Source organism: Pelobates fuscus, chromosome 13 (genome assembly GCF_036172605.1).
Source record: "Pelobates fuscus isolate aPelFus1 chromosome 13, aPelFus1.pri, whole genome shotgun sequence".
Lineage (NCBI taxonomy): Eukaryota > Metazoa > Chordata > Amphibia > Anura > Pelobatidae > Pelobates > Pelobates fuscus.
The window spans coordinates 89494110-89514348 of NC_086329.1; the positions used below are offsets into that span (position 1 = coordinate 89494110).

A 20239-nucleotide genomic window follows, 5' to 3' on the forward strand; every position below is an offset into this window, starting at 1 on the left:
TCTAGAAGAAAGCCTATATCTGCACGATAAGCCACTCAGACACGTGTGACTCACACGTTATCAGCTGGGCTATAGATAATGGGACGGCAAATATTTATCCTAAGATTTACACAAAGAACAAAGCTTCCATTCTCGTAAACCCAATGACTATTTAGCAATGTGGCTGGTTTGTGTTTGCGAATGCAGACCTGAAAACTAAAGATGTAAGTGTCAAGTAAAAACAAGGACACATAGAAGCTAACAGCTTTCTTTACACACATCTCTGTGTGGATGGTCCAGCTCATGTGACATATATATGGATTAGGAACGGCAGTCAATCCTATCACTCTTAAAAGGATACTATAGTGCCAGGAATACAAAACTGTATTCCTTGCACTATTGCACACCCTGACACACACCTCCGTCGTGCCCCCCCCCAACCCCCCCCCCGGTAAATAAAGAGTTAAAAACCCTTTATTTACTTACCTTACCCCAGCACCGATGTCACTTGGCGCTGGGTCGATGCTCCGTCCCCTCTGACGTCCCGCAATGAGAGGGCGCTAATGTGCATGCACGGCAAATGACCTGCGCGCATTAGACCACCCCATAGGGAAGCATTTAATCAATGCTTTAATGTGGGGAAAAATCTGACACTGGATATCCTCATGCAGAGCATGAGGACGTCCAGCGTCAGACACCGGACCAAAGGTCCGTTACAATCCAGGAAGCCCTCTAGTGGCTGTCTGGTAGATAGTCACTGAGGGCAGACTTAGTGCTGCAATGTAAACATTGCAGTTTCTCTAAAATGTTTTACATTGCAGCACTAAGTGCAAAAAGGACACTGCACCCAGACCACTTCAATTAGCTGAAGTGGTCTGGGCGCACTCACAAAGCTCTGTGCAATCCTAAGAAACAAAGACAATGACACTGATCAGCCACAACATTAACACCGCTGACAGGTGATTATATTATTACAATGGCACCTGTCAAGGGGTGGGATATATTAGGCAGCAAGTGAACAGTCAGTTCTTGAATTTAATGTGTTGGAAGCAGGAAAAATGTGGAAGCAAGAGGATCTGAGTGACTTTTACAAGGGCCAAATAGTAATGACTGGACGAGTGGGTCAGAGCATCTCCAAAACTGCAAATCTTGTGGTGTGTTTCTGGTATGCAGTGGTTAGTACCTACCAAAAGTAGGGCCACTAGAGGTGCTTCCTATTCCAGTGATTCACATCGTGCAGCACTGGCATTCAGCATTTCCACGCTCTGCATGGAGGCAATGGACTTTCCCCATAGAGATCCAGTATGGAGCTAAGTGTGAGTGATCTGCACAGTACGGAGCTAGATGTGAGCGCTCTGCACGGTACGGAGCTAGGTGTGAGCGCTCTGCACAGTACAGAGCTAGGTGTAAGCACTCTGCACAGTACTGAGGTAGATGCGAGTGATCCGCACAGTACGGAGCTAGATGTGAGCGTTCTGCATGGTATGGAGCTGGGCAGGTCCGGACTGGCCATTGGGCACACTGGGCAAATGCCTGGTGGGCCGTGGTGGCCTGGGCCGAGGCGGCCATGGGCCGAGGCCGGCAGGGGAAATCACAGGATCTTCCCTGCCAGTCTAGGCAGGGCCGGCACTACCTGAGCGCCGGCCCTGCTGCATTCCATGACGGGCCGGTGTGGAAATCAAAGATCCCCCTCATCGGTCCACATGTAGTATATTGTGGCCGCCGGCAGGGGAGAGAGGGAGGGAGACAGGAGAGGAACCAGGAGGAGTTCTAACTTGCAGCTCCGCCGGGTTCCTCTCATGAGATACGGAGCGTTGCCATGGCAACGCTTCCGGGTCTCGCGAGAGTGATCTCTAGCCCCACAGCCTAGAGTTCACTCACCACTAACACCACCAGGGATGGCAGCAGCACGATCTCCCCTCTCAGGCTAAAGGTAAGAAGGGAGGGGGTATATAACCACTCACACACACACTGCATGTTGACACCCACAGCACCCTCACTCACACACACTGCACCCCTGACACTCACAACACCCTCACTCACACACACCCTGCAGCCCTGACACTCACAGCACCCTCACTCAAACACAGCACACACACACTGCAGCCCTCACACACAGCACTCTTACTCACACACATTGCACTCCTCTTGCACACACACTACCCCCTAACACACACACACATCATAACACACACAGAAGCCTTACTCACATACACACACACACACACACACACACACACACTGCACCCCTGACACTCACAGCACTCTCACACACACCCTGCACCCCTGACACTCACAGCACCCTCGCTCACACACACTGCACCCCTGACACTCACAGCACCCTCATTTACACACACTGCACCCCTGACACTCACAGCACCCTCACTCACACACACTGCACCCTCACACACAGCTTCCTCACACGCACATAGCACCCTCACGCAAACACAGCACACACTGCATCCCTCACACACACAGCACCCTTACCCACATAGCACCCTCACGCAAACTTAGCACCCATCATTCACACACTACACCCCTCTTGCACACACACTACACCCCTTACACACACACACCGCACAATACTCTTTTCCTGGCATTTTTGTATCCTGGTATCCCATCAGAGCTGTGCGCATGGTCTGCCCTGGAAGAGCATTGGACCAACATGCTCACTTTGTGATGGGGCGTGCTTGTCATTGATGATGACAAAACACACCCTATCTGGCCGTCCCCTTTTTAGTGGGCCGCTGTAATTAAAAAATGCTTGGGCCGAATTTTCTTCCCAGTTTGGCCCTGGAGCTAGGTGTGAGTGCTCTGCACGGTACGTAGCTAGGTGTGAGCGCTCTGCAAGGTACGGAGCTAGGTGTGAGCGCTCTGCACGTTATGTAGCTCGGTGTGAGCGCTCTGCACGTTAAGGAGCTAGGTGTGAGCGCTCTGCACGTTATGGGGGTAGGTGTGAGCTCTCTGCACGTTATGTAGCTCGGTGTGAGCGCTCTGCACGTTAAGGAGCTAGGTGTGAGCGCTCTGCACGTTATGGGGGTAGGTGTGAGTGCTCTGCACGGTATGGAGCTAGGTGTGAGTGCTCTGCACGTTATGGAGCTAGGTGTGAGTGCTCTGCATGGTATGGAGCTAGGTGTGAGCGCTCTGCACGTTATGGGGGTAGGTGTGAGCGCTCTGCACATTAAGGAGCTAGGTGTGAGCGCTCTGCACGGTATGGAGCTAGGTGTGAGTGCTCTGCATGGTATGGAGCTAGGTGTGAGTGCTCTGCATGGTATGGAGCTAGGTGTGAGCGCTCTGCACGTTATGGGGGTAGGTGTGAGCGCTCTGCACGTTATGGAGCTAGGTGTGAGTGCTCTGCACGTTATGGAGCTAGGTGTGAGTGCTCTGCACGTTATGGAGCTAGGTGTGAGCGCTCTGCACGTTATGGAGCTAGGTGTGAGCGCTCTGCACGTTATGGAGCTAGGTGTGAGTGCTCTGCACGTTATGGAGCTAGGTGTGAGCGCTCTGCACGTTATGGAGCTAGGTGTGAGTGCGCTGCACGGTACGTTGCTAGGTGTGAGCGCTCTGCACGTTATGGAGCTAGGTGTGAGCGCTCTGCACGGTACGTTGCTAGGTGTGAGCGCTCTGCACGTTATGGAGCTAGGTGTGAGCGCTCTGCATGGTATGGAGCTAGGTGTGAGTGCTCTGCACGGTATGGAGCTAGGTGTGAGTGCTCTGCACGGTACGGAGCTAGGTGTGAGTGCTCTGCACGGTACGTTGCTAGGTGTGAGTGCTCTGCACAGTGCGGAGCTAGAAGCAAGACGCTTTCACAGTTCTGCTGCCCCTATGAGAAAGCAGCACTATTTAAATTATGAAGATTCTCAAACTTGCAAAGTTTGGCTCAGCGAATCCCCATCTGGTGCAGGAATCTCTGTATTTTCTTTGGAATAAATACACTCTCGCTGTATCCTAGCAAGGCCCTGACTATGTGGCCTAGCTTGTTTGTAGTGTTTGGGCAAAATAACTTGTGTTGTCATAGTAACGTGAATGACTGTAACCTCTACTGCACGTAGTGTGGAAAGAGTGCTATGAATCACAGGAAAATGACTGAGATGTGTGTTTGGGGATATCCTCAAACACGAGTTCAGCTTTGTGATAAAGTGAAAGGCATATTTAGATCTATATATTATTAAATGTTTAATTGCTGTAAGATCTTTACATGTTATGTCTCCTGTTGTGTCAGTAGGACACGCATTCCTACCTTGTGATATACACAGGAGCTGGCCCTACCCTACTGAAATCATAAGGAAGGAATTCCTCTACGTGGTTTGAAGAGGACAGGATTTAAATTGGAGGTGCTGATGCAAGGAACTTCCTATCTAGTGGCACTTGTCCAACAGCTGAGGCCTTGATCACAATATTTTGTTTCTACACATAAATTGCTGCTCATATTAACATGATCACAGTCACAGTCTGATGTTTTTCAACGTGTTTGACATTACCAGTCAGGCCAAAAAAAGTTCCTGTATTTTACACTTAGCAGTTAAGTGTAAAGGGACACTCCATTGCCCAAATACAAAATAAATTAAAAAAATCACTGTTTAGTAGATATACCCCAAATTAAAACTTGTATTCATTTAATATATGTATTTTTTCATTGGAGTTATATCTAATATCAGCTTGCAAAACCTGCAGTTTTCTTGTCTGCAGCCTTTGTGAGCACTCCCCTTCTAACCCCACCCAGACATTCTGTGGCTGTCCAATCACAGAGTTTACAATACAGCTCAATGAGTAGCCTTGGTAAGTCAGGTGCTCTGGGCAATTGGGGCCACCTGAGGTCAGCTGCATTGGGCTAACGAAACCAGGAAGTAACAGGACATGTTGTTTGTTTAAAGCCAGGGGGTGTAAGCAGGTTAATTTATAAAAGTGTAAATTTCTATTGAATTCTGCACTTTTTGCAAAATGACATAAAGCTTTTCAGCAAGCTAAAGTTCTTTAGGGGTCTGGAGTGGCCCTTTAAGTAATCACAATCACTATCTATCTATAAGATTTATTGATACATTAACTGAGCCATTTTCCTTTAATCAATTCAACAACCAAAAGGACTTGATAAACCACTGATAACATATGGCAATAATTTAGCGAATATACCACCTAAAATGATCAAAGAAACACAATATACATCTACAATAGCTTTGTGTCGGTGACGGATTTTATAGTGCCAACGTCAGCTCCTAAGACGCACAGGATCCCAAATTATCAAAATGATTGTCAATACCGTCAACATCTGCTGTAAGTAACCACAATTACCATTTTGCTTGTTGTTAACTCCACAATGGGCGTATTTCGATCTCCACATTGGTTGTTGTCAAAGACAACAAACATTAAGCCCAGTTTTAAGATAAAAATGTATTTGGCAGCATTGCCGTCAGATAGTGGTTCGGACACTTTTGAATTTTGATTGCTTTAAATATGAAACACTCCGTATCAGATGAAGCTCATGAATGGGGATTGTGATCAAGTGGTATAAATTGTAGCGTATTGGGAGATCCTGTACCTAACTGCCTAAAAATTAGTGGCATAATTGGAGTTCCTGTACCAAACAGCTGGCAATCTAATGGCATATTGGTAGATCTTAGAACTAAGAGTGCATTGGTTCTTAAAGAAACACATCTACTCCCTTAACTGCAGCTAATTTAAGTTTTGGGGGCATAAATGTCTGGGTGCAGTCTGATGGATTAACCCTAAACTTGGGGCTTCTGCGTATAACACCACTGCATGTTTCATAAGCTGAGTGTCATACTGCGGAGGCAGAGAGGAAGGAAGCCGAGAGGGGGCCTGTGTGGGCCATGTAAACGCATGTCAGAGTTAAACCACTTAAACCTAAATGGTTTTATCCCTGAAGGTAAGACGGTACCCAAACACACTAGGTATGGGGGGTGGGAGTGTTCCTTTACCATCAGAATTACGTACAGGGCATTAGTTTGGCAGTCTGTTCTACAACCCCTTAAAAGATAGTCGATTGATTTTTTTTTTTTTCTGATACCTGTGCAGTTGAACGGAAACTGTAATGCATTACGTTCAGAAAGAGAATTGTTAAAAGCTAATGGCACCATCTAATAGTGTCAGAAAGGCTTGTGAAAAGATAATGACAAGGCTGAATCTACATCTAGCAGAAGGTCATGGATCAGATAGGAACTGTGGTTTTAGAACGGGAAGGAGAAAGGGGTGGGGGAGTGCCTCATACCAGTCATCAGATATTTTTTTTTATATATATATTTAGTCTATAACAGGCTTCCCCAAACTCCGGCCCTCCAGATGTTGCTGAATTACAACTCCCATGATTCTCAGCCAATCTATTTCATTCATAGAATCATGGGAGTTGTAGTTCAGTAAACATCTGGAGGGCCGGAGTTTGGGGAAGCCTGATTTATAACGCACTGATATTATATTGTAATGCAGCAATCAGTACATAAAGTACAGTTTGCACAAAAGTGCCTTTTGTGCAAACTGGGCTCTCTACCTTGTGTCCAGACTCCAGAGCCATTGCCCCCTCTCCACTTGTGAGCTCAGTTAGGGTTAGATTAACAGGTAATTAATGCAATGGAGCAATAATAGGTAGGAGTTTTAGGGTTAAGTGTAAACTTGTGCCTAACTCCAAATCTCATTCTCTCATTTTAGACTCTAAAAGCTAGCTGAGCATCATGGGAAATGTGGTCCAGAAACAATTTATGGTGTCAAGGTTAGCTATCACTGCACTAAACAAACAATCATGTTGGTGTTCAATGTTTGTGACTGTCCCTCAATCCAAGGGACGTTAAAAGTTAAACACTCGTGTTTGGGGGAAGGGGGGGGGGGGGCGGAATGCGCATACGCTCTCATTGTAGATGTGGGGGTGCATTTTGTAACCATAGGTGTCCCTAGGATAGATGGAGAAAGGTGAGCAGCGATATTACAATGTCTGCACACATCATGTGAGGTGGATGCTGTAAGAAAGCGATGACATCACCTAGATTAAACAATTGAGGTCATTTCAATCAGAGATGGCCAAAAGGAAGTCCCCTAATTATGGTAGAGCTCCAATACAATGTTGCTTTAGCTGTCACAGAGCAGCAAGGATGATACTACTTAAAGAAATAACTATTTTGTAGACGGTTTACTATTCAGTCTTTTGTGGGTCATTCTGGCACGAAACTGGTTAATTTGGAAAATCATTGCAAACCGAAAAGGCCAAACAAAATGGATTTAATATCTCAGCGACCTTTTGTTGTCACCACAGAAGACGACCGTCTGTGTGATAAAATGTCATTGTAAAAAAAGAAAATTAATCAAAAAATTGTGCTCTTTTGTGCTACACAAAGAACATTAACAGAACAGTGCACACGTTAATACACCATATATTTAACTATTGCTCTCCCCCACAAGCGCTGCTATCTTCCTTCGTCGGCTCCTGGTGTTTTATCTCCTAAGTTTTTTTTTCGTGGTGGGGGCCCCATACGATTTAATTTGATTCTTATCATTTTGCTGTGACTCTCTTTATTTTATTTGTTCTCTAGTGATCTTTGCGTTTTTGGCTACCTAAAGGTGATTTCACTATTTAGGTGATGTGAGCCTTAGCTGTAGGCTAGACAGTTTTCTCTCGGTGTTACTGTATGGCAACTGTTGCTGTAATGTTAGATTGTTGCCATTTACCATAATAAGGCTATACCAAGATTATCTCATCTTTTATTATCATCATTAGATCATTATTATTATTTATATAGCGCCAACCAATTCCGCAGCGCTTTACAGTGGGTGGACGAACAGACATGTAGTTGTTACCAGACAAGTTGGACACACAGGAACAGAGGGGTTGAGGGCACTGCTCAATGAGTTTACATGCTAGAGGGAGTGGGGTAAAATGACACAAAAGGTAAGGGTAGTATTAGACTAATGACAGTTGCAGAAGAGGAATCAGTTGAGAGCTATTAACAGTTTAATTGATACGCTTTTATGAAGAAGTGGGTTTTTAATGATTATTTGAAGGAGTGGAGACTGGGTGAGCATCTAACGGAGGAGGGAAGCGAGTTCCACAGGAACGGTGCAGCCCTCGAGAAATCTTGAAGGCGAGCATCAGAGGTGGGAGTACGGACAGAAGATAGATGTAAGTCTTCAGCAGAGTGTAAGGGCCTAGACAGGACATACTTGTGTATTAGGGATTATTATTGCAGTTTCTTATTTATGTGAAGTTCTTCATATGCAGTATGTGTTATATTTTTGGTTATATATGTTTAATTATTAAACTTTTATGAGTTATATAATTTAATATAACCATTGCCATAACCATAAAGTAACCATTGTAAGGTGCACACATCCAACCTTTTTTGTATTCGATTGTTCAATATTCAGTCGCTCACCTTGGGCTGCTGCCAATTTATGTTTTTTTATTTATTTGCTTGATTATCCACATAGTTTGATTTTTAGTAATTCTGTAAAGAGAATGCTTGTTTGGATAGGTCATGTTACAATACACCTTCATTTGTTTCCTTTGGGGGGGGGGGTACTTTGATTTGATAACCCGGTTGTGCTGGCTGTCCGCTGGCTGTTTTGGTGTATCTGTAAACAGTATACACAAAGTAAAGTAGATGAGGGCCCATCCAATCTAGTGACTCAGTTTGTGGCAGAGAGGAGGAGAGCAGTGCTTAGTAAGACAGGCAGGCAGCTAGCCAGCAGAGGGGAGTCATAGCAGAAGGTGGGGTCTCTGCACTGCAGAGCGAGCAAGCAGGGTGTGTGCCGGCGTACAATGAGAGGAGGGATTTTAACAAATATTAATGCTGCACAAATGTGGAAAAATACAAGTTGAATCAGAAAACACATTTTAACCATGGCTGTTTCTTTACCTATGTATATAATATGCTATTTATGAAGAATGCAAGGAAAATAATGGAAATATGGAATATAGAAAGGAGCAGGAAATAAAAATGTGTGTGTGTGTGTGTATATATATATATATATATATATATATATATATATATATATATATATTTATATATATATATATGTGTGTGTGTGTTATTTATTATCAGTTAAAGGCACACTCCAGGCACCCAGACCACTTCTGCCTATTGGAGTGGTCTGGGTGCTAACCCCCATCACCTTTAACCCTGCAAATGTAATTATTGCAGTTTTTATAAACTGAAATAATTACCGTGCAGGGTTAAGTCCTCCTCTAGTGGCTGTCTATCCACAGGAACGGTGCAGCCCTCGAGAAATCTTGAAGGTGAGCATCAGAGGTGGTTCCCCCTGAGGCCCTAGCCAACCCACCATGTGTTCTCAGACTCACTCTGCACTAGCTTTTGTTATCCCACACCCAAAGGGAGGGATAAAAAACAGGGGGATCTTATCCCTAAACTCAAAGCACCATAATCTCTAAAATATGCTGTTATGGTGTTTAGAGTACCCTTTTAATAAACAAAAATATGCAATAGAAAGCACACATCACATACATGCCGAGGAGTCACAGAATGCACTTTGAATCTGGTTTGCATGTCCAGCATTCCTGCTACAATATTGAAATCACACTGATAACAGCCATCCTTCTTCCAAAAAAGGGAAGTGAATATTTAATGTTCGGTACATCAGCAGTGATACTATTACGTAATAAACGGAACACTCACTAGGTAGATGAGCAATGATAGCAGGCATGCATAACTCAGAGGGTATAAATATAAAACAGCAGGGTGTTACAAAGGCACCAACAGATCCTGACCTGCACATCTTCGGGAAAACCTGCCACCTTTCAACACATCTGGAAGAATCCACAAGAAATTTTAAATTTTCCAAAGCAATATAATCAGGAATCTCGGGGCAAAAACTCCAAATAAGAGAACCACTGTGAGATATAACTGGGACTATATTTTCAGACAATGGACCATCAGATACTCCATCTGAAAGTTGTTTACCACCCCAGAGAAGTAGAGGCCTATACTTATTTGGAAAGAAATATGTATTTCAAAGTCCTAAGAGCTCATGCATGGTGTAGATTCAAGATTATTTGAAAAATGTGAGTTTTTAAAATACATGATACTCAGACTCCGTGGGTATTCAGATACTCAGACTCAGTTACCCTGGCTCTTGGGCCTGGTAATCATAGCATTCCAAAAAAAGAAGCTTTGTAAAGGCCTACTCTAAGGCCAAAACTTTGCTGTTTGCTATGAAACTTAAATATAATTGCAGTACTTTTCCCATAAAGTGATCACTGCGCCATTACTTCATTAGAGATTTAAGATTAGACAGGCTTTTAAGCCCATCAGATGATCTAATGTGTGTCTCAGGCTGAAGAAAACTCTGAAGTCCATCCTAAAATAACGTGCATAAAGTGGTTTCACGACGATAAAAAATGGAAGCCTGTCCTAGGGAAAGACAAATCTAGATTTATTCACTTAACTCATAATTTTTGGGGAATTTAATCCAAATGGAAAAACGACAGCAAAAATAGTTGATCCTGGAAAATTCTCCAACGCAGCTATTGTCATAACCTGGCCATTCTTGCTTCGTGTTTGTCATTCAGATTTCGATGGTGTAAATTCAGGAGGAGGTTCTGAAGTCTGTCATGCGTGCTGTAGTCTCCACTTAAAGAGGGTGTAAAGCCTACCCTTAAACATGCACATTATTCTTTCAAGAGTACGGACCCTGAAGCCCATCCAAATAGTTATCGCAAGTGCTAGTGCCGTCTCCTTCCAAAGTGGTATCAAGTCTAACACAGCACATTATACTCTAACGAACAATTATACTGATGCGGGGTCACGTCTTTGTGGTATCATTGACGGGACCATAAGTGTACGTGTACATTGTTCCTGCATAACTTGTGACATGCCATTACCGAAAGAGTTGCATCGCTCTTGATAAAGGCTCAGAGAGCAGCCAAAACTTTGTCTCCACTTCCTTGTTTCAAATAAAGACTGCCTTTTAGAAGAAAGCTCATGTGTTTGATGTTTTCAGGGATTGGCCCTCCCTTTTTGAAGCACCGTGCAGGAAGTATTCCCCCCTTTTGTAGTGTGTGCATTATACATATACTGTGCAAATATATCCCTGTCATTAAGTGTGTACACTCTAAGGATTGGTAATGTGGACTATCCTTGCTGTGTGTCTGTAGCGGGATTGGGTTGCATATTAGGGTTCTACCAGCCGTGACAGCATTAGTCTCAGAAGCAGGGCATATTTGGCTGGAAGCTTGATATAGAGACTGATCATCTCCTTTCTGTATACAAGGAGCCAGGGAAGGGTGTGACCCAAACTAGTTAAATCATCACAAGTTTAAGAAATGAATCTCCCTTCATACAGCAATTAGCAATGAACAATGAACTGCTTGTTTGACTGATGATGAAATGCTGGTATTATGCTGGAATAAAACCATGCATGTAAGGGACAGAAAAAAACAGAAAACCGCTTTCACCCCCCAGCTAGCATCTTTCCTGGGGCCTGGGCACTGATAGTACTGTGTTACACAAATAACACTTGTAACAATTGAGGAACATTTGTAGTTTAACACGTTACCACTTTTCATGTGATTGTGCCTGTCATTATATATCATATGAGAAAAGCGTTGTGCGTTAATGTATTTATGGAAATGTCTGGAAGTGTTTGGAGCAGAGGTAATCCCTGCGGGGCTAGGGGCTTTTAGGACTTTTCTAAAACTGCCAGCGAGATTTAAGAGATCTATGCTTGAACAATATGCTTTTCTATACTATGTGTCTCCATGCCTCTAATTTAACCCCTCTCTCATCAGCTTTCCCCCCCTTGCTACGTTGTTCCTTTCCCCTTCTCAATGTCATTGCTTTGTCTCTATCAACACGATAATGCTCTCCCCATTATCATTCATCCTTCTTGTTATTCTTCCCCTACCTCCAATCTTTTCTATTTCACTCCTAGATTGACTCTTCCTTTCTATTTTCCTCTCATATAAACCATCTTCCTCCTCTCACTCCCTTTCCTCCGGTGTAATTCTTCCTCATGGTCACCGACCCCGAGCCCTTTTATTTCCACGTCTTTCTGCCAGCTGTATTCTTCCTATGGCATTTTGTGTGTCTGGATCAATAATTCCTCTTTCTCACTTCATCCAACTATTTTATTCTTTCCTTCCCACAACCTCATTCTTGTTTCTCTCTCTGCCCAGAGTCACAATATTACACTTTATCTGTCCCATTATTAATTCTCCAACACTCATCATGTATCAACAGCACTCTTTATCCTGTTTTTTTGTTTTTGTACTACTGACTAGTCCCACTTTTAAACCTTTGATCAATCCCCCCTAGCCTCTTTCTCACGCTAGCCATAGTTTCTATTTCTTAGCCCTATTCATTGTCTCGGTAGTCACACTTGTTTCCTGAATCTATTCATTCTTCTCTCTTCACAGCTACTTTTTTTTTTGTCTCACCATCATCTTTTTTTCCATTGGAACAATGTAGTGTTAGAAATATAAATCTGTATAGTGCCCCTAAATCTGTATTCCTAGAACTACCGCCGGTGCCTGCACTCCTTAGGGGGGCCCATCGGGTGGCCCGTGCACTAAGGGCCAACCGATAGGAATTGCAAATGGGTATTGCCAATCCGCCCCCGATCCTTCTCCTTGGCTGAAATAATCAGAATTGATGATCTCAGCCAATCCAAGGCTTTTCTATGAAAAAGCATTGGATTGGATTAGATCGTCAATTTTGATCTCAGCCAAGGAAGCTTGGTGTGGGGCAGAGCACAATGCTTTTCTATGGGAAAGTTCTGCACCTCCATGCAGAGCATCAGTGCTTCACCCAGGAAGCACCTCTAGTGGCCTCTGAGTGACTGCCACTGGAGGTGTCCCTGGGGAACAATGTAAACACTGCCTTTTCTCTAAAAAAGACGAAAAGCCTGCAGGGACATACTGTACTCACCAGAACAAATACATTAAGCTTTGATGTATGTGAGTAGCATTAAAGGGACACTATAGTCACCAAAACAACTTTTAGCTTAATGAAGTATATTTTATGTATAGACCAGTGGTTCCCAAACTTTTTAGGTTCAAGGCTCCCTTAATATTTCATTATTTTCCCAAGGAGCCCCAAGGCAAAACATTTTCTAGGGTGTATATATGTACAGTGCAGCGGTATATACTTCTGCCCCTGTTCGGCAGAAATGCTTGCCGTTCAAGCGTAGATTCAGAACCTGTCAGGATCGGGTCAGGGATCCAACACGCAGAGTACAAAGAGTAGCAGATACGTATACCGGTCCTTAGAATGGCCGGACTTAACGTATAACTACGATAGAATGGTCAGAGACAAGCCGAGGTCGAGGGAACGAGAAGACAGGTAAGCGAGAGACAAGCCGGGTCAAGGATAACAGAAAGACAGGAGAGTAAATATCAAAGCCGGGTCGGAACCAAAAGACAAGAGAATAACAAAGCACTGTGTGACTAGGCGGACTAGAACCACGACAGGGCAATGAGTGAATGAGATAGCCACTGTTAAGTATGCTGGTTAGGGAGAGAAGACACGCCTCCGGCGAGTCCTGATTCGTCTCCACTGATTTGAGTGACAGGGTGTTCCGGGTTGGCGTCATGACGTCGGCCTCTGAGCCTCCTGCTATAAAAGGAAGTGGCTCCCTCGCGGCCGGCGTTTGCAAGACCGGGTGAACCGCGAGGAACCGAGGAGACATGCCGTCCGGACGGATAAACTTCTAAGTCTCTACCTCTCTTAGAGGTAGAGGCTTCAGGTACCCTGACAGTACCCCCCCTCTCAGATACGCCCACCGGGCGGAAGGAGCCGGGGCGAGATGGAAAGCGAGAGTGAAATGCCCTGCGAAGGTGAGGAGCATGAACATCCTCTTGTGGTACCCAACTCCTCTCCTCAGGACCATAACCCCTCCAGTTAACCAAATATTGTACTCTCCCCCGGGAGACACGAGAATCAATAATGGAGTTAACCTCATACTCCTCCTGACCCTCCACCTGAACAAGGCGAATATTCCTAGTACTCAACCAAACTCTATCGCCTGGAACAAAATTCGGAGCCGCCCTTCTACGTTTGTCAGCATGTTTCTTAACCAGCATAGAATTGTGTAGAAGAATCTGTCGAGTCTGATCCCACAACTTCCTCAAATTGGCCACATGGACATCAACCGACGGCACTCCTTGGGAAGGAGAAACCGAGGGAAGAATAGATGGGTGAAAGCCATAGTTCATGAAGAAGGGGCTTGAATGCGTAGAGTCACAAACGAGATTGTTGTGCGCAAACTCCGCCCAAGGAATCAAACCGACCCAATCGTCCTGGTGTTCGGAAACAAAACAACGTAGGTATTGCTCAATCTTCTGGTTGGTACGCTCGGCAGCTCCGTTAGACTGAGGATGATAGGCGGAGGAAAAATTCAATTTGATGCCTAATTGAGAACAGAATGATCTCCAGAAGCGTGAAACAAATTGGGAGCCTCTATCAGAAGTGATCTCCGAGGGAATCCCATGCAAGCGAAAAATTTCTTTAGCAAAGATTTCCGCCAATTCAGGAGAAGTCGGGAGTTTAGGCAACGGTACGAAATGTGCCATCTTGGTAAACCTATCGACTACGGTGAGGATAACAGTGTGCTTTTTAGAAACAGGCAAATCCACAATAAAGTCCATTGCCACACAGGACCAAGGTTTGCCAGGAATTTCCAGAGGCTGCAGGAGACCACAAGGAAGCGAATGCGGTAATTTAGTTTTAGTACAGACCACACAAACTCCGATAAAATCCTTAATATCCTTCCGTAGCGAAGGCCACCAGAAATCTTTGGAGATCAAAGAATACGTCTTGCGAACACCCGGATGACCGGCCACCTTACTCTCGTGAAGACACTGTAAGAGCTCCAATTGGAGTTCAGGAGGAACGAAAAGTCTGGAAGCCGGAGTCAGTCTAGGTGCCAGATGCTGCAAGCTCCTTATCTGATCAAGTAGCGGAGAATGGACTTTGAGAGTAGTGTTAGCAATAATGTTACACTTGGGTACTATAGAGGACAAAACCGGCTCAGATACGGCAGCAGGTTCATACTGGCGAGATAAGGCGTCTGCTTTAGAATTCTTAGAACCTGGCCTATATGTGAGTACGTAGTTGAAGTGAGTGAGAAATATGGACCAACGAGCCTGTCTAGATGACAGTCGTTTAGCCTCTCCAATATAGGATAAGTTTTTATGATCTGTCAAAATAGTAACAGGATGCAAAGTACCCTCCAATAAATGTCTCCACTCCTTCAAGGCCATTATAACCGCTAGTAGTTCTCTGTCACCAATGTCATATCTGCTTTCAGTACCTGACAACTTTTTGGAAAAGTATCCACAAGGATGTAATGGTTTATCTACACCCAACCTTTGGGACAGAACAGCACCTATACCTGTCTCAGAAGCGTCAACTTCGAGTAGGAAAGGTAGTGTAGTATCAGGGTGAACTAAAATTGGTGCGGAAGCAAACAGCTCCTTGAGTGTCTTAAAAGCCAGAAGTGCTTCAGTAGACCAATTCTTAGTGTCAGCCCCTTGTTTGGTCATATTGGTGATGGGAGCAATGATAGAGGAGTATCCCTTAATGAAACGTCTGTAGTAATTGGAGAAACCAATAAATCTCTGGATAGCCTTGAGACCCTTAGGTAAAGGCCAATCTAATATGGATTGGAGCTTCTCCGGGTCCATTTCAAACCCTTCCCCAGAAATCACATAACCAAGAAAGGTAGTTTGTGATTGGTCAAAGCTGCATTTCTCTAGTTTGCAGTATAAGCCATGCTGAAGGAGTTTGTGTAAAACCCTTCTGACTTGTCCGTGGTGAGTCTCAATATCCCTGGAATGTATAAGTGTCAGGGCTCCGCGGGCAGCGGTGAGGGGAGGCTGCAATCCTCTCGCAGCACTCACCCTCGGTCCGTCGCCGCCCGCGGTCCCCCCTCCCCTTACCGTTAAGCGAGCGGCGTCCTCTCCTCCTGACACGCCGCTCGCGTCCTCCTCTCCTCCTCCCAGCGGCGGCATGTCTAACGCTGCACGCTGGGAGCCGGCACTATTATCTAAGCGCCGGGGTCACTCACGTGACCCGGCGTTAAAGCTACAGTGCAACAAACACAGTGGGGGGTATAGATATCCCCCACGTGTGTTTGTTAATACTGATTGGTGGTTAGCCAATCAGGATTCAGGCTAGGATTTAAATACTTACCTTTCCTGTCTATCTGTGCCCTGTTGTGGTCTTTGCTTTATAGTATCGATTGTGAACGTGTGCTTTCTGGTTACGTACCCTCTGGCTTGTTATACTGACTTTGTGACTTTCTCCTACCCTTTGACCTCGGCTTGTTTCTCGTTATTCTGTTTTCTGGTTCCCCTTACTCGGCTTGTCTCCTGACTATTCTTTGTGTGCTTAGCCCGGCCACTCTAAGGACCGGTACAGCACACTTTCTGTGTGTGTGTCTGTGTGTGTGTTAGCGTGTTGGGTTCCCCGGGATCGTGACAATAAGTATATCATCAAGGTATACAATCACACAGTCATCTTGAAACTCCCTAAGAACCTCATTAATAAGGTCCTGAAATACCGCCGGGGCATTGCAGAGACCAAAAGGCATTACAGTATACTCATAGTGCCCATATCGAGTATTGAATGCAGTTTTCCACTCGTCACCGTCGTGAATTCTCACCAAATTATAAGCACCTCTAAGGTCTAACTTAGTGAAAATTTTAGAACTTTTTAATCGATCAAAAAGCTCGGTGATCAAGGGAATCGGATATACATTTCTGATGGTTATCTTGTTAAGACCTCGGTAGTCAATGCAGGGTCTTAAAGAACCATCCTTCTTTTTAACAAAAAAAAATCCAGCCCCAGCAGGAGAGGAGGATCTTCTAATGAACCCCTTGTCTAGGTTCTCACGAATATACTCCTCTAGAACTAAGTTTTCATTCGTAGACAAAGGATATACATGACCCCTGGGGGGCATGGTACCAGAAAGTAAATTAATTTTGCAATCAAAAGGCCTATGTGGTGGTAAGGTATCAGCCTTTCCTTTGTCAAATACTGCCTTTAAATCTTGATACAGGGACGGTATCTGTACCTTGGTAGAGTCGGTAGCGTTATTAAGTGAGTTGACACTACAAAGAGGTGACACTTTCTTTAAACAATTCTCTTGACAATCCTGACCCCACGAAACTATCTCCCCTGATCTCCAATCTATAACGGGGTTATGTCTCTTAAGCCAGGAGTATCCCAGGACTATGGGAACAGAAGGAGATGAAATGAGTAGTAGGGATATTTCCTCCTTGTGTAGAATACCAGTAGTTAAGTAAAGAGGTATGGTCTCCCGGAAAATCACAGGCTCAACTAAAGGTCTACCATCAATGGCTTCAACAGCCAAGGGTGTCTTCCTTAACTGGGATGGGATAGTGTGTTTGGTGAGAAACTCTTGGTCGATAAAACTCTCAGCAGCGCCGGAGTCTATCAATGCCATAGTCTCTAAAGTTCCCTTCTCCCAAGTTAAAGAGACCGGTAATAGGAGTCTATGTTCTTTGTAGTTATGAGTAGAGGACAAAATCGAAACACCCAAGGTCTGTCCTCTAGAGAAACTTAGGTGCGAGCGTTTCCCGGACGACTGGGACAGCTCAAACGTACATGACCTCTGGCCCCACAATACATACACAGTCCCTCCCTTCTCCTGTACTGTCTCTCCTCCTCTGATAGACGAGTAAGGCCTAACTGCATAGGTTCTGAAACCTGTGGATTTTTGGTTTCAGAAATTTGAAATGATGGTGCTAGTGTAAAGGAAGATTTAACGGTTCTATCTCGAGTATTTTGTCTCTCCCTTAGACGTTCGTCAATACGAGAGATAAAGGAAATTAAGTCCTCCAGATTCTCGGGAAGCTCTCTTGTCGCTACCTCATCAAGTATTACATCAGATAATCCATTTAAGAATACGTCTATATAGGCCTGTTCATTCCATTTTACCTCTGCCGCCAAAGACCTGAACTCTAGTGCGTAATCCACAAGTGTTTGGTTGTCTTGTCTAAGGCGCAACAGTAATCTGGCTGCATTGACCCTCCTGCCAGGGGGATCAAAAGTTCTTCTAAAAGCAGCTACAAAGGCATTATAGTTATAGACTAATGGATTATCATTCTCCCACAACGGATTAGCCCATCTCAGAGCTTTCTCAATGAGTAAGGTAATAATAAATCCCACTTTTGCCCTATCAGTAGGGTATGAACGAGGCTGTAGTTCGAAATGAATACTAATCTGGTTCAAAAAGCCACGACACCTTTCAGGAGAACCAGCATAACGTACAGGTGGGGTAACTCGGGAAGAAGCACCTACAGTAGCTACCTCTAGCCCTGAACCCACAGAAGAAGCAGACATATTACGCATCTCTTCAGGTGGATTAATAGGACGAGACAGCAGCGCCTGTAGTGCTAGAGCCATCTGATCCATCCTATGATCCATGGCGTCAAACCTAGGATCAGGAGAACCAAGCTGACAATTTGTACCTGCAGGATCCATGGCCCTGTCGTAATGTCAGGATCGGGTCAGGGATCCAACACGCAGAGTACAAAGAGTAGCAGATACGTATACCGGTCCTTAGAATGGCCGGACTTAACGTATAACTACGATAGAATGGTCAGAGACAAGCCGAGGTCGAGGGAACGAGAAGACAGGTAAGCGAGAGACAAGCCGGGTCAAGGATAACAGAAAGACAGGAGAGTAAATATCAAAGCCGGGTCGGAACCAAAAGACAAGAGAATAACAAAGCACTGTGTGACTAGGCGGACTAGAACCACGACAGGGCAATGAGTGAATGAGAGAGCCACTGTTAAGTATGCTGGTTAGGGAGAGAAGACACGCCTCCGGCGAGTCCTGATTCGTCTCCACTGATTTGAGTGACAGGGTGTTCCGGGTTGGCGTCATGACGTCGGCCTCTGAGCCTCCTGCTATAAAAGGAAGTGGCTCCCTCGCGGCCGGCGTTTGCAAGACCGGGTGAACCGCGAGGAACCGAGGAGACATGCCGTCCGGACGGATAAACTTCTAAGTCTCTACCTCTCTTAGAGGTAGAGGCTTCAGGTACCCTGACAGAACCTAATCTTGGGAGGAGCACTGGTAGATTACTGATTGATTTAAGAAACAATCCAGGCACAATGACCACTACAGCACTTTGTAGTGGTTATGGTGCCAGTAGTGCCGTAGTGCCCTCCCAAAGTAAGTAGTCAAACTGTTTAAGAACAGTTTGACAACTTACCTGGGATCTGCCGGGATAGGGGCTGTAGAAGGGTATAAGGGCAGTAGTGTGTCTGTGTGTGTGTGTGAGGGGTGCAATATGTGTGAGTGGTCGAGTGTGTGTGTGTGTGTGAGGGGTGCAGTGTGTGTGTATGGGGATAGTGTGTGTATAGGGTGGTGTGTGTGTGTATGGGGAGGTAATTGTGTGTATAGGGGGAGTTATTGTGTTTCTGTGGGGGTAGGAGGGCAAATTCATAAATATATTAAAAATAATAATTTTTATATCCCCCTTCCCTGCTTACCTTTGCCTGTGAGGGGCCACATTTCCTGAAATCCCTGGTGGTCTGGTGGAGAAGCCCTGGAGGTCCTTGTCGTGACAGTGAACACTAGCAGCCTCAGGAGCTGCTAGAGTTCACTTTCGTGAGATTTGGAGCGTTGCCGTGGTAACCGTGGTAACCGTGGCAACAGTCCGAGAGGAGAACCCGGCGGAGCTGCAGATTAGAGCTCTCCGGGTCCTCTCTCCTTCCTCCCCTGCCGGCTGCCAGCATTACACTTCTAGCGGCCCAGAGAGGGAGATCTCTGACCTCCCCTCCGGTCCTGCAGAGCTGGCAGGGGAAAGGGAAGCACAATTCCAGGTGCTATGATCATAGCACCAGGAAAATATCTTGCACCTCCCCTGTGTGCCCATCACGGCGCTCCAGTATGCCGCGGCACACAGTTTGGAAACCGCTGGTATAGACTATGATTATGTAGAGATTATGCCTCTGATGTTTCACTGCTCAATTCACTGCCATTTAGGAATTAAATAATTTTGTCTCTGTTTATGCAGCCCTAGGCACACCTCCCCTGGCTGTGACTGACACAGTCTGCAGGAAAACAACAAGATGTTATCTTACTTTAAATGTTTTTATCTCCTCTATAAATTGAACTTTAATTACACATGGGAGGCTCCTGCAGGGTCTAGTAATCTATTAACAGAGCAAGAGATAAGAAATTCTAAATTAAACAGAATTTGCAATTAAGAAAGTGTAAATATTAGATGACTCTTTACAGGAAGAGTTTAGGATGGCTGTGCAAGTCACATG

The 20239-nt window shown here is 45.0% G+C and overlaps 1 protein-coding gene across 2 annotated transcripts in view; it reads left to right on the forward strand.

The window, feature by feature from the left end:
• The first annotated feature begins 5051 nt into the window (after positions 1 to 5051).
• THEM4 (thioesterase superfamily member 4) overlaps positions 5052 to 20239 on the forward strand; it is a 66511-nt gene continuing 51323 nt past the window's right edge. Inside the window, exons 1-2 of one of the 2 annotated variants that reach the window (XM_063440047.1) lie at positions 5052 to 5250; positions 6640 to 6700. In XM_063440047.1, coding sequence (XP_063296117.1) covers positions 6663 to 6700 — 38 coding nt within the window. In that variant the 5' untranslated portion in view covers positions 5052 to 5250; positions 6640 to 6662. The remainder of the gene's footprint in view (positions 5251 to 6639; positions 6701 to 20239) is intronic. The other variant, XM_063440050.1, reaches the window with a different exon arrangement.